The sequence below is a fragment of the Macrobrachium nipponense genome, chromosome 7 (genome assembly GCF_015104395.2).
Source record: "Macrobrachium nipponense isolate FS-2020 chromosome 7, ASM1510439v2, whole genome shotgun sequence".
Lineage (NCBI taxonomy): Eukaryota > Metazoa > Arthropoda > Malacostraca > Decapoda > Palaemonidae > Macrobrachium > Macrobrachium nipponense.
The window spans coordinates 16,111,161-16,133,617 of NC_061109.1; the positions used below are offsets into that span (position 1 = coordinate 16,111,161).

At 37.5% G+C, this 22,457-nt stretch overlaps 1 protein-coding gene across 2 annotated transcripts in view; it reads right to left on the reverse strand.

The window, feature by feature from the left end:
• Positions 1 to 486: 486 nt before the first annotated feature.
• LOC135217365 (monocarboxylate transporter 7-like) overlaps positions 487 to 22,457 on the reverse strand; it is a 44,245-nt gene continuing 22,274 nt past the window's right edge. Inside the window, exons 3-8 of one of the 2 annotated variants that reach the window (XM_064253208.1) lie at positions 21,814 to 21,937; positions 19,731 to 19,874; positions 15,001 to 15,716; positions 14,595 to 14,796; positions 12,413 to 12,604; positions 487 to 5,084 (exon numbers count right to left, since the gene is read on the reverse strand). In XM_064253208.1, the coding sequence (XP_064109278.1) occupies positions 4,954 to 5,084; positions 12,413 to 12,604; positions 14,595 to 14,796; positions 15,001 to 15,716; positions 19,731 to 19,874; positions 21,814 to 21,937 (1,509 nt within the window). In that variant the 3' untranslated portion in view covers positions 487 to 4,953. Of the gene's footprint in view, positions 5,085 to 10,555; positions 10,924 to 12,412; positions 12,605 to 14,594; positions 14,797 to 15,000; positions 15,717 to 19,730; positions 19,875 to 21,813; positions 21,938 to 22,457 lie in introns of those variants that run through there. The other variant, XM_064253207.1, reaches the window with a different exon arrangement.

Consider the following 22,457-nt stretch of genomic DNA (forward strand, 5'->3'; position numbering starts at 1 on the left):
CAAAAATAGATGCAGCCAAGCAAAAGTTGGTAGAGTAGCCATATACAGTTTTGTGATCCTTGCCCAATTTCAAATAACATATCAAACGTTTACCATTATTCAAATAGTGGATCCAGGTGATATAAGACGGAGGACAGAACGGCAGATGGAGAGAGAGAGAGAGAGACAGACAGACAGACAGACAGAGAGAGAATACAGCTGCTTATAGGATAATGAAAAAGAAGGATATTTCCGTCTGAATAATATTAATATGAATACTCAGTTCCAATAATATTTAAGGTTTTTTTATATAGACAATATAGTAATGATTTAAAACAATACAAGATGATAAGATTTCATAATTATTTTCCAAAATGTATACAATAACATATTTTTTTAAAGCAGAAGGTCTCGAATATATCCATCAGATTAATAACTTAACAGGAATAAAAGTCTCTCTCTCTCTCTCTCTCTCTCTCTCTCTCTCTCTCTCTCTCTCTCTCTCTTCTCTTCTCTTCTCTTCTCTTCTCTTTTCTCTCTCTCTCTTTTGTCCTTATATATTTCATTCATTATTGCATTTCTTTGCCTGATTATCATAATTTCCTCCTCCTCCCATTCGAACCATTCATTCTAACTATGTACTGGTTGTCTGAACGAAGGCCACCTTTCAGGGCAAAAAGGGCATGAGCCCTCCGAGCCAGGTTTGGCGGGGCGACACCGGTTTTGTTGGTGGCTGTATATGTTCCATATTTCATGGAAGACCTGTAATATGATATTGGTGGCAGAAAAGTGTGCGTAATTATCGAGGAGATAAGTGATAATCTCAAAGATGTGAGGAATTATCAGTAGAAAAGCATTGTTGCAACATTTTTAATATAACTTTAATGAAAGTATGTAATGCAGTTAATCTGTGAAGCAGCCAAAATGCTGTTCTATGGAAAGGTCTCAGAAATATAAAATCTACGAACACTTGAAGGTAATACTGCCTCTGAAATGACTGAGCTTAACAACAGAGCTCTGACAAGACTGGCACATCTCTACTATGAGATTCAGGGCCTCTGTAACACGGTTTTTTCGCTATAACTTTTTATCTATGCATTTCATAAATATAACGCTTATTCAGAATACATATTATATCTACACATAAATTTTGACTGTATTCTGCTTTACGTAGGTTGAATAAATTTGGTACTTATAATGTAAAAGTGACTTTTTTTGAAGACGGGCCAACTTACTCAGAGAAAAGGTTTCGAACGCACTCGTTACGTAACTTATGACAGCATTTCTTCCCTCTTTCTTGAGAGATGATTGGCTATACGTAACGAAGGCTATACCTCTGGCAACGATGACATACAAATTTAAATACAAGCAAAGCAGTACACCTTTATGAACTCTGGAACCTCTCCACTGATAATTGTCATAATTAACAAACCAACAAAATATGTTAATAAATACAAAAACACTACGATTATTAGTCTAACTCCCAAAATAGGCCTCCTAAGAAATTACAGTCTACTTTATAGGTCACAATCAGATTGACAAGATGTAGGGAATAGCTGGTAATTTTCAAAAACATAGTAGACAAGCTTGATTTGATAACTGCTATATCCAATGTCAAGCAATTTTTATTTATTGGCTATCTACCTATTTACTGAAAAAAAAAATAGCCGGTACCGTATATTGGCTTTAAACCTTCACCATTAATTATCGTCAGAATGATGGCTTCATGAGGCTCCACCCACTTTCGCCTCGTTATAATTCAGGATAACACTGAAGGCTACCATGGGCACTGTTGGATTAGAAAATTTAACATCTGTCTATAAAAACTAATTTCTCGACTAGTTGTAAGAAGTGCTAAATGATCTTCAGGGATCCCAGCAGTTGGCCTAAACTTTTAATTCATGTATATTGCTGCTATTATTAATTTTGCGGCACTACTGCTACAATAGTATTACTACGCTAGCACTGATACCCCACCCACATCTATGTATCGTTCCGCCATTCATAAAGTCTTTGGGTTTCAGAGCCGATGGAGTTTATGTCTAGTGGATGGGCGGGGCAACATTTCGTCAAAAGGTGTGTTTACCTTGCTTACGTAATGAATGTTTTTCGACTCTTGGCTCGTAATCATTGGCCATGGCGTCGGCTAGAGCATTTTCACTCTATAAAAATTAAAACTATCGGGTTTAGGTTATTGATAATGCTGACAAAATTTGTGTGTGGTTGTAAAATATACATTTGTCAACTTTCAGCTACATCCGATGCTTTGACAAGGAGCAAAGTAAAAAAAACCGTGTTACAGAGACCCTGAATCTCATAGTAGGTTATAAAGTGTGTGGGCCACTCCATCCAATTAGTTGTTTCACGTACTTACTGTACAACATTGCCACGAAACAGAGTTTATGATCGTAAGAGACATATGGTTGGTTTTCCTAGTTGCCCCTAGGGCAGATGAAATTCGAACAAATGCATGAAACAATCAGGGATGGTTTTCCATCTCTGCAGTTGAGCCAAACTAAGTGGTTTTATTACTGGAGTGCTGCAGGGAGTATTCTGAAACAGTGGATTAAACATAGTGCGCATGTCCAACCAGAAAGGCCAGAAAAACCATGTTAAACGGCAGATCTGTTTTATTCAGTACCTGATGACAATTAAAACAAATCACATAACTCTCTCAGTTCTCAAACAATTCTTGGAAAGGTAAGCTGTCAACAATACTTCTGAAACAACAATGCAGGACCCATAAAAAACTGCTAAGAGACCCAGATTCATTGACTGATTCTTCGGAATCGGAAATATGACTCCCAGGGAAGAAAATGAAGCCATACAAAGCACTCAAAATACTTGAATCCGATCCATTACTTTAGTTTTGAGTTTATAAAGAAACTTGCAGAAGAAAAACAATTATATTTTCATACAGATTAAAGCAACAAGCAAGGGAGGCTCATACAGTTTGTCATTGAACTGATAGAACAACTTCACTAACACTTACCCGACAATACTTGGGTTGCAGCTGTTTTACTTTTCAGTGTGACTGATGACTGGTAATCTTAATGCAATTGAGTTTGCAAGTTTATTTTATAGTGGATGCAAGTTCCCCTAATCAAGTGATTTCCAGTGGAAGTAATAATACTAGCTGGTCCGCAGTACTCTCAAATTGCAGAGATCCTACAGTTGAATATTATACTTACCTATACCTCTTTGCGTGTATTCTTACCACAATTATATACTGATGTAGGCTGCGCATTTAGCAACATGAACTTGGTGAAATTAAATTCGCAGTAAAATGAAGTTATTAAAACTGAGGGCAATTGTCGCCAACTGGCTGTTGTACAAACAACGAGATACCCATACATTTGTCATGAAAGAATGGTTCGTTGGAATTATATGGCAGTACCACTTCAGGCAAAGCAATGGCATTACAGGATTCCAGCACTCGGCATCTCCATCCAACTGATGACTCAAAGAGGAGGATTCAATTACAGTTGTCACTGAGCAACTGGCAAGAATTATTAAAAGAAGAAAAGCATCATTATCTACTCAGAGTAATTGCTAGAGACTATTCGTAGAGAATCTGATCCTCATCCAGAACAGCCAAACAAGTTCTATAGTGAACATTTTTATTTTTCTCAAGTGTGACCTTCATTTGTTTTGTACTTTACAGAAATAAAATTTTATGTTTTGGCATTTAGCCTCTATTTTAGGTCGAGAATGGCTTAATGTGTTGGAGCCAAAATGTCCCTATGGTAAAATCATCTGTCTAGAACTTTCGGAAACTCCTTTTCTGCAGGTAAAACTGAGGTATAATGAAAGTTTTAATTTTTGAAAGCGGTCCGAACATACATCCTGCCTCTAAGAACTCTCGAGCAAGACTAACAGTTTCCAGCCTGTGTTTGGCTTATCAACAGCCAATCAGATGCACAGCTGATGTGAATCCACTATAGGAATTGCGGAGCCCAATTGGGATGAATATTCAAACTCAACAACATTCAAGCTCTCTGCCTCTCTCTCTCTCTCAAAACTCCGTTTTCTTTAACTGAGACGGCAACGTCTTGCGCTTAGAAATGAGCTGCTATAGAAATTATGACGGTTTTTTTATGTCTAATATAAAAATGATAATACTTCCTCATTCTTCATTTCCTGTAGCGGTTATTCTTCTTACCATAGAATACAGAAAAGGCTTCAAACTGAAAGTGTATCATCCACCTGTAGTACCAAACATGCTGTTAATTTTAATAGGTTTATCTTTTCTTGTTTACAGTTCGGCACCTCTCTTTTTCTCTGGCAATTTCATTCCAGCTGCAACAAAGTATGGAATTACCTTTGTAATCATGCAGTAGAATTGTTGGAGCTTCAGACATTCAAACTGTATCCTAATGCTTTGTTGTCAAGTAGACTCACATGAGCTGCATTTCATAATCTAGATGTTTTGTCCTTGGTTTTCTGGGTTTTTTCCCCTTACAGTCTCTATTCTTCTCTACTATTTTTCTTTCCCTTGCTGGGTTGCTACCAGAACCCCTGGGGGTAGCTTGTTGCTTTTCCAACTGGGGTTGCTTCTTGGCTCATAGTGATACCACAACTAGTCAAATTAAGAACGGAATGGAATGAATGAATGAATAATAATTAATAATTGTCTGGCGTCGTGACTACCAGGATCATTGATGCCTAGAATAGAATGGAAGGTGAGACGATACTGTGTCATGTTTCTGTCCACAATGCTAAAATTTGGGCCCTTATCCTATCAGTATGTCTACCCTTATTGTAACTGACTTAAATAAAATTGGCAATGAAAGTTGGACTTTCTCAAAGTTGTGGCAAAACTGCATTTCAAGGGTAAAGGCCTCTTGGTTTAACCATTCCAGGTGACTGGAGCAGTATTATTATAGTCTTATTATAACCACTCTTCCAGACTACTGACAGGCAACAAGCCATTGTTTACACTTGCGCAATGGAATGAGATCACTCCTATAGAATTTATGAGTGGTCTGAATCGAGGGCATTGTAACAGAGGTTGATAGAGCTCCACAAGACAGCGGCAACCAACGACAAGAAGCTCAGCCCTATGTACGTGGTGACGTAATTGCCTGCCATGTCATTCAGCAACCCTGCGGAGGAGGAGAAACGAATAACCCTTACGATCGGGAAAAGTCAACATCCTGGTGGACAAATGTTTCTCACTACGGGTGTCTATGCCAAAAGTTAATTGCCCCATACATGATTCTTTTTAGAGTAAGAACTTCCCATGACAAAAATTACTTTAGAACACCCGGATGTTTTTAAGTGAGCAGGACTAGCTGTTTCAGTCTTACTTACTGAAAAATATACAGGTGTTTTAAAGTAAGGTTTTGTCATAAAACTTACTTTAGAAAACTGTAATTTTGTCTAAAGTAAGTTTTCTAAAGTAATTTAAAGACAAAAACGTACTTTAAAACTGAACACCTGTATATTTTACAATAAGCAGGACTGAAACAGTTACTTTACATAGCTGCAAAAAGTTCCTCAATTTGGTTATTATATTCATGGCTATTGAGTTTATATAGTATTCATTTGATAAGCTTTCTGTTTAGTATATATCATGAAAGCCAACTTACTTTTCAAATGAGAGCTAGATGGTTTTCACTCCTGACGTGTCTTTGTGTTAAGGGCTTTGACATAAAAGGCTACCGCCCTTTGGGAACACTGAGCAGTTAGATGATTCTGAAACATTGATTTTTTTCCTTGTGGAAGTATGTGCGAATTTCCAGGAAATTTCTTAACGCTTATGATGTCTTACGATGGTGCTTTTGGCAGTGACAGTGACCTCAAAGTAACGGTATTTCATGCATTCAGTAATACGCAAGTGTGATTTTCTTACTGGATATTCCTAACCAGTTATAATTACGCCATTACGATGATGGTTCTGGATAATGACACCTTCTGCTATTGTATATCATGACGGTATTTGTCTTGGTGTTACGATTATGTTTATATTTTGTAGAATATGATTTGTATTAATCATATGTCCGGGGAATAATTGTTTCTGTACTCTATAATCATTAAGTATGCTACCACCTGTCCCTTCAGTCTCGAGACTCCTTGCTTAGTCTCGTTTTCTGTTAACCTCCTTGGCTTTATACGAGCATATGTCATTGGCTTTCAGACTACGGGACCTTTAACCCCTCTCCAGCTGATCTGTGGTGGTAACTACATTTAGTTTGTTTTACATACTTGAAGAGTGTTTGTGAAATGATTATTTACAATTATTAAGTATTCGTAAGTTTTTCTTATTTCATTTGTATGATTTGTACTGCTGTTATTTATTAGTAACTTGTGTTATTTGTGTAATTATATATATATCTAGCATTTCTTTCCTATTTACGTTCCTTAATATTCTGGTTTGATATAAAGTGACTGTGGGTGTTTGTGTAATGACTCCTCTCCTACTCCTAGACTAACTCATAGGAGATCATTACATTTTGGGGGCCTGTCCGGGATTACGAGTTGCTGTTTTCAATAACTATTAGTTGTATTCGGAAAGTGTTTATCATGTTAACTTCACACACACGTCTGTATGTAGAATAAACTGCTTTATCGGTATCAAATATCAGGATAATGTTTTTCGTAATCTGTTTATTTTTCAAATAAGTTTTTTAAACTAAATGTATTGTCAATAGTTTACTACTGCCATAATTTTCGGTTGAAGTTTAAGTGAGTGTAGCTTCCCTAAAGTGTTCGTCTGACTGCTAATCCCTTCGGTAGATTAAGTTCTCAGTCATTTATGCCGTGTTGGTGTCTTAGCAATACCTTGCTCCCGATAGTATTGACGATTTTAGAGTTAAAAGGGTACTTCGTGTAGTTCCTTGCTCCTTGTTTGACTGTTATTAGGGAAACTGTCAAGCTATCTTTTGTTGTAGCGACCTAAGCCACGTCACTATCGTTAAAGTAGTTGTTTAGTCTGGACTAGCGGTTTGCTCCCGTACAAACAATTGGTCTTCACATGACAACGCTTTCGAAGCGTCTGAAATTTGTTCTTACGAGCTGTTTCGTCTTTAATGCTTCATTCATACTCATACTCGCATATGCAAATTTTATTAAACGTACGTATCTAAATGTAATTTTTGTCAGAATAATATTCGATGTGCCTATTAGTCTTAGTGATTTTCAGTGTCATTGATAAATTTTTCAATGATTAGACTTCGACCAACTTTAACATGTTCAATTTCCTAGTTCGTGCTTTTGCATTTTAATGACTTGACTCCTGATATTTTGTATCGTTTGAGTAATAATCTCCGAAATGCCTTTTGATGTATCAGAATTTGTAGCAAACCCTGCTGGTGAACTTTTTCAGCTTTCTCAAGCTAAAAAGGTGGACTTGCTGTCCCTTGCTAGTCAGCTTAGTATTGAAGTGAGCCACACAGCGCTTAAAGGTCAAATTCTAGACTCTATTTTGGATTACTATATTGATGAGGATGTTTTTACTGAAGAACAGGTAATTAACTTGAGGTCAAAGCATAGTAAAGTAGATAAAGAATTAGAGCTAGCTAGAATACAGTTAAGATTAAGGGAAGTTAGCAAAGAAACAAGAGGATTATCTTTCTCGGAAGAGGTTAGAGGAAAAGCAGAAGCTTTTGGACTTGGAATTAGAAATATAAGATTAAAGAGGCAGAGTTGAATAAGAGTTGGAAGAGGAAAAGGCTAAAATAGCTGTAGAAAAGCACCGTGAAGAGTTTGATATTTCTAGTTCTCGGCCCATTCATTTTGACTTGTCTAGAGCAAGAAAGCTTGTGCCATTTTTTGATGAGAAAGAAGTTGAAAGTTTTTTCATAGCTTTTGAAGATATTGCTGCTAATCTAGAAATGGCCTGCAGATCAGTGGTTATGGTTAATTAAACCCCAATTACGTGGCAAAGCAATTCAAGTTGTATCAAATTTAATTGTGAAGGTTACAATGTTATAAAGCAGAATATTCTAGACGCTTATGCTATCACAGCGAGGGTTATAGACAATTGTTTCGGAATGCTACTAAGACTACTTCTCAAACATTTACAGAATTTGCTAATCAAAAGCTTTGGTTATTTAAAAAAATGGCTTGCAAGTGAAAAAAGTCGCAAATTTCAATGAATTAGTTAATCTAGTAGTCTTGGAAGAATTCCATCGGAGATTTCCACCACCTATTTTCGATGTATATAGCTGAGAGAGAGGTCAAAGATCTAATGAAAGCTGGAAATCTTGCTGATAATCATAGCTTAATTCATAAGAGTAAGCCTAAAATTCCTGATAAGTCTAAAGATACTGATGGTAATGGTGCAACTGGTATTAGCTCTTGTGCTTATTGTAAGCAGCCTGACCACGCAAAGAATTGTACAAAACCAGGTTGCAAAGTGGCCAATCAGTCTAGTAAGGTATCACAGTCAGTGGTTAAGAAAACTAGTTTGCATTGTGCTGTTGATCAGATAGATTATTTCAAAGAATTTGTTTGCCATGGCCTTCTCAATTCAAAGAAAGTATCTATACTAAGAGATACAGGGGCTGCTCAGTCCATAATACATAAGAGTCTTGTTCCTGATCTTAAATTTACTAATGAACATGTAGTTGTTTCAGACTTTTCAAGTCGTAAAGTATTGCCACTTGCTGAAGTAAATCTTGATTGCCCTTATGTTAATGAAACTGTAAAAGTTGCTGTCACTGATAATGAATTTCCTGTTAATGTAGATCTTGTCCTCAGTAATGATTTAGCGGGTAGTAAAGTAATGTGCAATTTGATAATTTATGATCCTGAGAGTAAATGTGATAAACAAGATTCACAAGGTACTAAGCCTAAGGATTCAATTTGTGTAGTAACTCGCTCAAAGAAATCTACTGATGAGCAACCTAAGAATGTACCTAATGTTTCTATTAATCATTCAAACTTACCTGATCTGTTAAACCTTTCTAAAGATAATTTTATTAAATTACAGCAGGAAGACTGTAGTTTGAGTAATTTATATGAAAAGGCTGTTCAGAAATCAGATATTGACAAAGTTCCTTGCTACTACATCGAGAAGGGAATACTGATGCGCTTGTTTCGACCTTCTAAATTGTCGGCGAAAGAATCTTGGGCAGACTGTGAGCAGGTTATAGTTCCATTTTCACTAAGAAGTAAGATTCTTGAAATTGCACATTGTGCCGATTCTCATTTAGGGGTAAGTAAAACTTATCAGAGATTATCTTTTAATTTCTACTGGCCAGGAATGAAAAATGATGTAAAAAGATTTGTACAGTGTTGTCATATCTGCCAGATAGCGGGAAAGCCCAACGAGGTGATACCACCTGCACCATTAAAAACTATTGCCATTCCACATGAACCATTCAGTAAAGTTGTTATAGATTGTGTGGGTCCTTTGCCCAAAACCCGTAAAGGTAATCAGTATCTGCTGACTGTAATGTGTCCCACCACAAGATTTCCAATTGCCATTCCTTTACCTAATATAACTGCCAAAAAGATTGTAGAAAGTCTAATTAAAGTGTTTACTGTCTTAGGTTTTCCTAAAGAATTACAATGTGATAGGGGAACAAATTTCAAAAGTGAGGTTTTCCAATCTGTCTTGAGAGAGCTGCATATTAAACAATCTTTTTCTTCAGCTTATCATCCACAGTCTCAGGGTGTGTTGGAAAGGGCACATCAGACATTGAAAAGCCTTCTTGGAAAATATGCCTTGGAATCTGCAAGAGACTGGGATGAAACCCTGGATCTCTTGATGTTTGTGATACGCAGTGTTCCAAACGAATCCCTTGGAGTTTCTCCGTTTGAAATGCTTTTTGGTAGAAAAGCTAGAGATGTGCTAAGAGTTGTTAAAGAAAATTTAACTGGTGAGGTTGAAGTAGTCACTCCTGTAACAGTTTCTAAGTTTTTGCAAAACATGAAAGACAGATTTGACAAAATTCATAAGTTTGCCTTCAATAATCTGAAAGTTTCACAAGAGAAAATGAATGAAAATTATAACAAAAAAGCTAAGGTGCGAAAGTTTACAGTTGGTGACAATGTTCTAGTATATTTTCCAATTTCAGGATCTCCATTAAAACATAAGTTCTCTGGACCATATAAGGTATCAAAAGTGATAAATAAACTTAATTATGTTGTCTCTACTCCTGACAGGAAGAAGTCTACCCAGCTAGTTCATGTCAACCTAATTAAACCTTACCATAAGATTTCCCCAGTGTTAGTTGATATCAGTGTGCAACCCTGTGAAGTAAGTGTGCAACCTTGTGGAGGAAGTACTGAAGATTACGATGAAAAAGATAGCCACTTAGACATGAATACTTCATGGACAGATTTTTCCAACTCTGATATTCTTGCTTCCTTAGATAAGTATTTTGAACACGTGACTTGTGAGCAGAGAACACAATTGCAGAGCCTGTTACGTAAATATGAAAGTGTGTGTTCAGATATTCCTGGTAACTGTAATATTGTTTTACACGATATAAAGCTTCTCCCTAATACCTTTCCTATTCGACAACAGTACTATCGTATTGTGGGTGAAAAACTACAGTTAATGAAAAGTGAAGTTGAATATTTATTAAACAATGGATTAGCTTCCCCTAGTTGCTCACCTTGGGCTTCGCCTTGCATTTTAGTTGCCAAACCTAATGGGAAAGTAAGGATGTGCACAGATTATAGAAGAGTGAATAGTGTTACAGAGAAGGACTCTTACCCACTTCCTAGAATACAAGATATCTTAGACAATATAGGAAATTGCAATTATTTAACTCAAATAGACCTCTTAAAGGGATATTATCAGATTCAGTTAACTGAAAATGCTAGAGAAATCAGTGCATTCATTACTCCTTTTGGCTTGTTTCAGTATAACTTTCTTCCCTTTGGCATGTGTAATGCCCCTGCAACCTTCCAGCGTGTGATGAATGAGTTGATCAGAGATCTTGAAGATGTATATGCCTACTTGGACGACTTGGTTGTTGCAACAAGCAGCTGGGAAAACATTTTGAAACATTGGAAAAATTGTTCCACAAACTTCACTCAAACAATCTGACCATTAATCTTTCGAAATCTTGTTTTGGCAATGCCAAAGTTAACTATTTAGGTCATGTAATTGGTAGTGGTTCTGTTGTACCTAAAGATAGTAACATAAAAGCAGTCTTAGAATACCCAGTTCCTTCTAACCGTAAGCAAGTACAGACTTTCCTTGGGATGTCTGCTTATTACAGTAAATTTTGTAAAAATTTTGCTATTGTTGCAAAACCTCTCTATGAACTCACATCAGCTAAAGCAAATTTCATCTGGTCACCAGAATGCCAGAACTCTTTTGATCAGTTAAAACTAATATTAACCTCTCGTCCAATCCTAAAATGTGTACAAGCCTTTTTATCTGCAGGTTGATGCTTGCAACACAGGTATTGGTGCTGTGCTTCTGCAGTCAAAGGATGAAGAGCCATCTGACGAATCCCCATTGCTTCCTGTTTCATACTTTTCCAGGAAGTTCTCCCCAACTCAGCAGCGTTGGTCTACTGTAGAGCAAGAGCTCTATGGTGTTGTAGCTGCACTTCTATATTTCGGAGTATATCTGCATGGAAATACTCCTGTGACAGTCTTATCAGACCACTTGCCACTGGCCTTCCTTGAAAGGGCCAAGCTCCATAACAAGAAACTGCTCCGGTGGTCGTTCATTCTCCAGGAATTCAACGTGAAAGTGAAGCATATTCCTGGAGCAGAAAATAAAGTAGCAGATGCATTGTCTCGCGTTTAGGCATCTTCAAGCATCCCTCCCATCCATCATAAATGGATGATCATCGTGAAACTTCTCAGCCGCCTTTTAGCACGGGGGAGCTGTTACGATTATGTTTATATTTTGTAGAATATGATTTGTATTAATCATATGTCCGGGGAATAATTGTTTCTGTACTCTATAATCATTAAGTATGCTACCACCTGTCCCTTCAGTCTCGAGACTCCTTGCTTAGTCTCGTTTTCTGTTAACCTCCTTGGCTTTATACGAGCATATGTCATTGGCTTTCAGACTACGGGACCTTTAACCTCTCTCCAGCTGATCTGTGGTGGTAACTACATTTAGTTTGTTTTACATACTTGAAGAGTGTTTGTGAAGTGATTATTTACAATTAAGTATTCGTAAGTTTTTCTTATTTCATTTGTATGATTTGTACTGCCGTTATTTATTAGTAACTTGTGTTATTTGTGTAATTATATATATATCTAGCATTTCTTTCCTATTTAATTTACGTTCCTTAATATTCTGGTTTGATATAAAGTGACTGTGGGTGTTTGTGTAATGACTCCTCTCCTACTCCTAGACTAACTCATAGGAGATCATTACACTTGGATAATCGGCTTTTCCTATAAAGAGAATCTGAGCAAAGTTTCTTTATAGAAAAACTTAACATGAGATGGGGCAGACTGCCCCCTTTCCAAAGTGCTTGTGTTTCATAGAAACGAGGCCTCTTACCAGTCACAGTGAAGATGACGAGTCCTGAAAAGCCGTTCATGAAGAGCAGGAGGCCGTACGAGTAGGGCAGGAGTTCCAAGCCCAAGTACTCGACCAAGAGGACGGGCCCAACACATATTATGATCCCCACACAGAACCCGTACCCGCAGCAGCAGAGGGCGAGGCTCCAGAAGTCCCGTGAGAAGGTCACGGCTGAAAAGACGATAGTGAGTGAATGGATGGCTGTCACTTCCCAAATGCCCTCCAAGTTTTCGTGGACGAATGCAGTTATATGAGAAATCATTCAGGAAGTTTGGAATCTTTTCTATTGTTTCAGTTATGTTGTGAACCACAAGAACAATGAATGGTGTTCGTACCTATTTGGCTACGTTTTGTTCTGAGTTAACATTTTGCAGACTGAATATCGTGATATTATGTAAAAAAGTTAAATATATCTTAGTTATCCCAAACCACTGAGCTGATGAACAGCTCTCCTAGGACTGGCCTCAAGGATTAGGTATTTTTACGTGGTTGGCCAGGCTGCGCAACACCTTTTGCCCGGCCCATAATCCCTCCGCCAAGGTAAGTAGTCCCTTCGACCTGGAAGACCTACCAGACCCGCAAGGCGCAACCATTCAAAACAGTCAGCATGGCATCACCATCTACTCCTCATCCCGTCCGTCGCATGTTGCTTTTGCCGCTGCTAAACTGGTTACGTTTTCAGACTTGATCAAGTTCTGTGACGATATTGACATGTTACATTCGTTCCTTTTTAAAAGTGGCCTTTGACGCAATTTTAGTGGTCAATATGAACACTGCAAAGAGGGAACAATGATCCTCGTGAAAGAGGAAGACAGTTTTGTGCCCTAAGTCAGGTTAGTGTGGTTCATTTGGTTAGGTCACAACCTTTGTTACCATACCAGGGGGTCCAGGGGGGCCTTCGCCCCCTGGCCAGGTTAGGGGACGCGCCTTAAGTTAGATTAGGTTGGTTCGTTTGGTTTAGGCTTTCTATAATCTATTACTGCACGTTTTCAAAAATCGAGCCAAAACATACGCGTGCCATCTTGTTTGTATTCTTCCGCCAATTATCTAGTAGCAGACAATACTCTTGGTCAACTAAACTGTAGGCACTCCAATTGGTTACCTAGCAATGGGACCTGCAGTTTATTGTGGAATCTGAACCACATTATATCGAGAAATGAATTTCTATCACCAGAAATAAATTCCTCTGATTCCGCGTTGGCAGAACCGAGAATCGAACTTCAGACCACCGGATTGGTAGGCGAGCGCGAAAACCAATCGTCCAACGAGGAACTCTTGTGATATTATGATATTAAGTCAATTTTGGAAAAACTAGTCATATTATGAAATTTGTATTGGATAAAGAGGAACTTTCAGATAAAATTTGACATCAAAGCTGTCTGATTTCTGATTTCATCTTTAAGATCCCCACTGGGCGATGAGAGTCGAGGCCCCCTGTGCTTATTTTATCAAGGAATTATGAATAAAAGTTAAAGGGCAGGACAGAGATTGGTAAGAGTTTCTCCCACCGCGAAGAGCCATGAAATTTCCACAGCGTACCATAGCCAGGTGGGGAAGTGACTCATCAGCAACTGGGTCCAGTATCTTAACTGGGTCGCATGCCGTAGATTGCTAGTCGCAAGAGACACGACAAAATGCTGATAATGCCTCGCAAGCTTTTCTTATTAATATCAAATGGCGATTGCTCTACATAATATCATAATATTCAGTCCGTGAAATGTTTATTCAGAACCAAATGTAGCATAACCGGTACGAACACCGTTAGCTGTTCTTGCGGTTCACATCCTAACTGATACAACTTTGGTTGCGTTAATTGAATTTTTTACTGTAAATCTGTGTGTAATAATAAATCAAAATATAACCTCTTGGCACCACTCCTCAATTTAGTACTTACTTATACAAAACACTGAATTAAATGGAAAAGCATCTGCAGTACTTTGACCAAGTAACGATGCAACCAAAAAATAATAAAATAAAGCTTTAATATCACGAGAAAAATTAGTTCTCAATAGTAGCAAATATTGTTTTCTCCAGAGTCAGTGAACGGAAAATGCTTCAGGATATTCTGAATGTGACATGTAAGAGCATACCGTCATAAAAACGCCCCCCCCCCCTGCCCCCAACCCTTATCAGAAGCTAAAAACGTTTCTCCCATACTTACACAAACAGCTGATACATGCTCCCGTGGAGGCAAAGATGATGAAATATCTTCTCGGCATGAAGCACCTGTCACTTATGATTGATGTTGTAACATTAGCAATGAGTTCGAATACCGCGATGCACATCATGAGATAAGGCGTGTCCCTCTTCAGGCCCAGATCCTGAGATATCGACGGAAGGTAGGTCACGAAGCACATGTACACCTGGTCACACAACGATTCAACGGGAAATGGTGAATGTCCGACTGACATTGGACCTTGAAGTGTCTCTCAGACTATAGGACTCTTCATGGGGATTATCATCATTGCATCAGAAAAGCTCGTCCTATGAAGACATAGGGTCTTCATAATGCTTCGCCTCGAACATTCAAATGAGTAAAGTATACCCAAATACTTTCCTAAACTTACCATTCTGTTGCTGACACTACTACATGACGATATGAGAAATGCTGGATTCTTGAGAAGGGTGAAGTTGAAGATCTCACTGAAATGCGGCACAGTCATACCACAGCAAACGCTTCCAGCATCTTGGAGTTCCACGTTTCCTGCTTCCATCTGCGCTGAGTTTGAACTTCCGAAAGCATCAACATTGCTGGATGAGCCGAAGATTTGGCGCGCATTGTTGAGGCTGCTGGATCTTCCACTCTTCCTTCTAATGCTTCTATTTAACAAATCGCCCACGCTTCCAGGCTTTTCAAGTTCTGGCAGATCAGATTCGTCTCCACAAACAGATAAGTCCTCATTGCTATCATCATCATTCACAGAACTCCTGAGAGAGTTCCTCTGTTGTCTATCATACTTAGCGCACCTTTGGCCGTCCATGTCTGGAGCTGTGTTCCTTCTGGTGAGTACTTTTAAAGGTATTGTCTTGTTCGGCTTCATATGCCATTCCACTGGATGGAGCAAAGATGCTCCAATAAAGCCGTGAAGCACAATACCAGACCATAAAATAAAGGAGCCTCTGTGAGAATATTCCTGAACGAAATGATTCAAAAGAATAGGAAATGTCATGAAACCTATGGAGGTCCCGAGCATGGGCAGACTATTGGCGGTGACGCGTTTGCTGGTGAAGTACTTCTGAGATGCGAGAAATCCTTGAGGCGAAAGCAGCGCTGTGCCAGTCCCTGCGAACAGATTGCATTCTCAGTTAGGAACTTATGAAACTGGTGAATGCCAAAATATGATAAACAAAGGAGAAATACATTCACATAAACTGATCTTAAAATGCACATACTAATCCTATACCTTATGTTATTTATACAACAACCTTTTCTTTGTTGCAATCTGAAAAGGTGCCTAAAATCTGACGCGTGTAAGTATTGTACTGATAGTCACGTTATTATTCAAATGACATCGTCCAGCAAGTAAAATAGATCCCACAAACCAACAATGGCATACCAGGTCTTTTTTTCTGTGGCCTCAGCTGATAAACAAATCGCGTACATATATGCAATTTTTAGTAATGTATATCGAATGAGCATGTCCATATATATATATATATATATATATATATATATATATATATATATATATATATATATATATATATATATATAAAGTTGATGCCACAGAGGAAAATTGAAAGGCGAGAAAGCTGAGAACTTCCGGTCTAACACGACCCTTTACTTAGGCACAACTGATCATACAGAGGAAAAACATAGAACAGGTAGGCTTAATATCCAAACCGACATTACAAGATTAGTGTAAGGTCCAATTCACTCTACAGACACGAAAAAAACATCCGAGGGCAAGATTAGAGATTTAAGACAGCCACACCTTGGAGGAACACACACGTGGTCAGCAGATGATTCAGCCAGAAAACAATACATTTTGAAAAACAAGGAGGCATGTACGACTAAGTAACATCCCGAAAAAATAAATTAAGGATTTTGTCAAGGCAAATTTTAATTGAAAAACAATACATTTTGTATTAGTTAAAATGAAATTTACAAAAATGTTCCAAAAAATGAGTGAAAAGACGAAAATAGGATATAAATATAGCGAGCATGAGATAGAGATAGATAGATAGATAGAGAGAGAGAGAGAGAGAGAGAGAGAGAGAGAGAGAGAGAGAGAGAGGTCCTTCATAAACATTTTACAAATATATGGGTCCAAATGGTACAATCACAGACTAAGATTTAGGTTGTTTTCATTAGTGATTTGTATAATTGCTGATTCCAGTAAATTTCTTGAAACATAATCATTAGACCTAGCGATTACAGAGCTATCGCCCCAATTTATACAATGAGATTTTTCGCTCAGATGGATAAATAGTGCATTTGAAGTCTGGGCTGTTCTAACTGAATACATATGCTGCTTAATAAGTACACATAAATTTTTACTTGACTGACCAACTTAAAAAGACGGGTATGCGTGCTATGTAGCGTCACTATGAAACAAATTCTTAAAGATAAAAAAGAACGTCAAGGCTTAAAAGTTTTATGTTGTGAAGTGGTATATGTGCTTCTCTGAATTTGTGACAAAAATCTTCTGAATAATTTATAGCAGCAAGTGCCGGTACAAGAGTCAAATGATGGAATCGGCCTTAATAAAAGAGAGGGGGGGTAATGAAACATCTCAAAAGGAGCATGGATTTCAGATGTGATCGACAAGGTTTTCATGTGCTGGAGCTTTCAATTACAAAATTTCTAAATAGTTAGCTGGCCTCCTTTCCCCTTTTTTAGGCACTTTTTCTCCCAGTTACATTAAACATTCGGAAGATTTTTGTCACAAATTCAGAGAAGCACATATACCACTTCACAACATAAAACTTTTAAGCCTTGACGTAGATTCCCTATTCACAAAAGTACCAGTACAAGACGTTCTTCAGTTTTTGAGGGAAAAATTATCCCCCTATTCAGATCATTTCCCATTAGCGCTTGACAAAATAATAAAGTTAGTTGAATTATGTGCATCTAATAACATATTTTCATTCGTGGAATCATTCTACAAGCGAAGATTCGGGTGTAGTATGGGTAGTCCTTTAAGTCCTGTTTTAGCCAATCTGTACATGGAATACTTTGAAACTACAGTAATAAATGCAATAAAACCCAAAATTATGCTGTGGATGAGATATGTTGATGATATTCTAACATTTTGGGATAATAGGTGGGGAAATTTTAATGAATTCCTTTCAAAATTAAATGCATTAGTGCCCAGCATCAAATTTAAAGTTGAATGGGAAACAGACAACAAAATTCCTTTTCTTGATGTTTTAATAATCAGAGACACGACAGAATACAAATTTACCATATACAGAAAACCAACGTTCTCACTTTCATACATTCACTACTTTAGCTATCACGACATTGCTATCAAGATAGGTGTAGCCAGCAACCTGTTCTTAAGAGCCTTACGAATTTGTTCCCCAGGTTTCCTGGAAAAAGAATTTGAACTAATTCGTAAGCAACTTTCGTCTTTAAAGTATCCTGACCATATAATTGAGAAAGCAATTCACAAAGCAAACGTAATTTTCTACCGACCCCCTAAAGACAAGACCAGAGATACACCCAACAATAAAATAAAAATTCCACACCTGGACACGATTAAGAAGGTGACTCAGACCCTCGGAAAATCTAACCCTTTTGCATTTACTTACCCGAACACCTTAGCCAAATCCCTGATTAACGTCCAACAAAAGACATCCCCCAAGGACACTGGGGTTTATCAGATCCCATGCCAGGATTGTGACCAATCTTACATTGGATTTACAGGAAAATCACTTCCCCAGAGATTAATACAACACAAACGGTCAGTTAGGCATGGACAACAGAACTCAGCTATTTTCAACCATATAAATGAACATAACCATAGAATAAACTGGAATTTGTCACGTATAATTTATAGCAGCAACTGCCGGTACAAGAGTCAAATGATGGAATCGGCCTTAATAAAAGAGAGGCAGGTAATGAACATCTATAAAGGAGCGTGGATTTCAGATGTGATCGACAAGGTTTTCATTCAATCAATGCTTAAGAAGATTAAAGGAAGATTATCAGCGGGGGTGACCTAAATTGGCTTACCTGCGAATGGATCTCTTGGTATAAATACCACCTATTCCGTAAACTTTTCTCATTCATATACCTGAAGAGAGAGACAGCAGTCTCTGAAATATAGTACTTTTCTCTCTATATTTTGGTGTTTTTATGGGGTCCTTTTATTAGATATATATATATATATATATAATATATATATATATATATATATATATATATATATATATATATATATATATATATATATATATATTATATATTATATATTATATGTATATATATATATATATATATATAGATATATATATATAAAGATAAAAGGCCCATTAAAACACTGTTTTAAAGCTGAGGACTAGATTTCGGTGGACTTACTTCCACCCTTATCAAGTCAGTCCACCGAAATATAGTCCTTAGCTTTAAAACAGTGTTTTAATGCACCTTTTATACTTGAGGACGTATCCTCTTTTAACAGAAGAATTTATTTACATATATATATATATATATATATATATATATATATATATATATATATATATATATATATATATATATATATAGGCATTGCTTCTGTACACTCTTTACACCATGATTATTTTTGGGACATTTATAGTTCATAGATGCAAAAATGTCTTTTGTGAACTCACACTAACTATGTACTACTTTTAAACAAAGCATGAACCTCTCACCTCCAGCTTACTCGGGGTGCATGCTAAAATCTACGGTCAAATAGAGCATCGTTTCACCAACGAAAATACATATAAATACGCTGTATTTATTAGAAATAATTTTTCTCTACTGTTTAACATGCATATTATTTATATCTTATTTTTTCACTCTAATAAATAAATCACGAATGTCCTATCCTAAACTTCCTGTATCTTAAACTCAACGCAAAACAAATTTTTTCAGACCTTTTTGGGCTTTCCTAACCCCCAACAAGAACAACAACAACAAATTAGTTTGTAGCCTTACCCCGATTAAGCGAAAATACTACCGCTATTCATTACTATTATTCTGGCAAAGCAACAGTAGTCATTGAAATTTGCTATCATAATTTTTGGAATAGGCTGAAACACAGAAATTAGTGGATAGATTTAGTAAGGGATCGTCCATCAAACAATCAGCATCTTCCTTTTCGCTTACCTATGACAACTCCATAAGATACATAAAAGAGTATTATGTGACTGCTGAAGGAACAGATGAAAAGGCCAGATGCCACCAGGGCGACTCCCAAACACACCAGTCGTCGGTGGCTGTAATACCTGGAGAGAGCCGTGCTGAAAGGAGCTGGAAATGGGTGGAGACAAGCGTCAACGCACTGTGTCGATTGATAATGAACATAATAGAATATCTACTTCAACATGATAGAATATCTACTTCAACAAGCACAGTCAAAGGCAAAATTGAACGAGCAAGGGAGCCATTGCAAAGAAAAATTCCTTACTGTTACTAGTACTACAACTAATCCGTGCAGTTCGGATATGATGGCTCTGCAGTCTGGTAACTCATTAATGAAAATAACCATTTTTCTTGTATCTACATCAGCAGCGTTTCACACATGAATGTCTTTTTCCTACTTATGCAAAGGACTATTATGTAAACTTCACTGAAGGAAGGTGCCCTTTCCCATGGATGTGTATCTGAAAATTAGTACTATGTCATAGTACTAATAATACTATAATCATGTCCCGATCTTCCCAAGGTAACTAGAACTCATAAGGTGAGAAATTCAAAAGCCATCACTTCTGAGATATATTGTACGACAAGATAATTAGCAGAAAATTGCCAACGAATAAAGATAAAGAACGTATACAGCAAATGTTTTGAAGTCTAGATGACCTGTAAATAAGCTTGACTTTTTTATTCATGCAAGAACCATTTATATATATATATATATATATATATATATATATATATATATATATATATATATATATATATATACATATTATATGTAATCATTTCAGAAATAAAATCAATAGTCACAGACATTATTTATGGGACACTGAGTTATCTGGAAAAAATAACCCACTACCAGCTGACGTGTTCCAAAATTTCATGGAGAAAAAACATGTGATGTTTCCCTACCCACACTTGAATCATTCTAGTCTGATTGGATGACTGAAATCTGAAACTCAGACTGGTTTCGTATGATGAATGAAATGACTAAGATGGGTTATGACCATGGACATTTTAGAATGAAAGGATTTACTTTCAGCCCCAAAGGCATGGAATACCACGCTCTAAGTCTCCATGTTTTTACTGGAATGAAAAAAGGCCCTGCAAATAGAGCTAAAGTGTTGTAATAATCTTTTCAGCCCACAAGAATACCTAAGAAAGAGTGTTAATGTAGCAACTGGATGGCCTCTGAGCAAAACAGTGAGTGTGGGTGAAGATCTTAAAAATGTAAAAGAACAGCTTCACGCGTCCCACTCCAAACTGCCGGAGTAGCAGTAATACTATTTATTGCAGTGACTGCGAATGCAACTGTAATTGATTCTATCAGGATATATGATGCTCTTCAGTATGTATAGGATTTTGTGATTCTGGGGACTTTTATATTGAAGAATGTTGAAGAACATGTTTAAATGTTGGCATGACCGCAAGAGATTAATATTGCCTTGACACAATAACGCCTGATGCTGTGCAACAATAGCTGACTTTGCATCAGATATTACAGTGTATGGCCTTCACAGGGCCTAAGTGTAACTTCTCTATCTTTCTGTGAAAGATATAAAGAACACAGTATCATGTCTGTAGTATTAGAAGAACGAAGCAAAGTAACAGCAGTTACACCAGCTCTATGAGTGCTCCATTGCCTTGAAAAAATTTATATTGACCGCGGATGACAATATAGGAGAGCAGTCAATGATCTCATCTGCAAGGACGTAGCTGAATGGGTTATAAACAAAGGATGTAGTATTATGCTTGTACTTGGTGGCTCTCCAACAGCCTCCCACGTCTTAATTGGGAAGCTGATCAGTAATTCAAATTCTGGTTGCTGTTGCAGCATGGATTTGAAAATCCAGTTAGCAAATGCTTGCAACATCCAAATTCCACGTTCCCACAAAGTCGCCAGAGGATAATGAGAAAGTATAAATACTGACATTGCTAAAGCTAAGTAGTAGTCATGAAGAAATTTGAAATGAGGAGGCTTGTAAGTCTGACTATGACTTGCTGATGAGATATGAATATGCAAGAGAGAAAGAGAAAAAGAGTTCCATACCTAGGAGGTTAGTCAATGCATTCATGATAGCTGGAGCGATGGCAACTTGCGCGTTGGTGTAACCACTCTGCACCAAGTACACGTAAACGATCCCGAAGCAAGGCATGATGCTGCCCGTCACAAACTGAGGAAGAGAAAACATACGGTATGCGCAGTATACTACAATGTCTCCGTGAATCTTTTTTTGTCTGTTGTGCTCTGAAATCGATCTTGAACGCCCCTCAAGCAGCGATGCCGTTTTTTCTTCACAACATTGTGTCACGAGCGGATTTTCCCCGCCACGACATTAAGATACGAGAATAAGACTACTAGTATACATATACACTTTTGTCAGTCTTCTTGCCTGGAGACACGGATCGGAGAATGGTACTGTGTCATAGTTGACACGGTGGGTATGAAGACTGACGTTTACGCTGCCTGGAAAATAGGGTAGGCCTGTCCTACCTGCTATTACATGATATTCCTTGTGCGTATGGATCTTACTACTGATGAGGCCAGGTGATGTCTTCCCACTGGGAGGCAGTTGAAGTGCTGATCTCCATTTTAGGGGTATTGACGAAAATTCCTGGTATTCAGCTTGTTTCTTTATTACTCATTACATCATGCCAAATTTCTCCCAGGCCTAGTCTCCTGGACTTGATTAA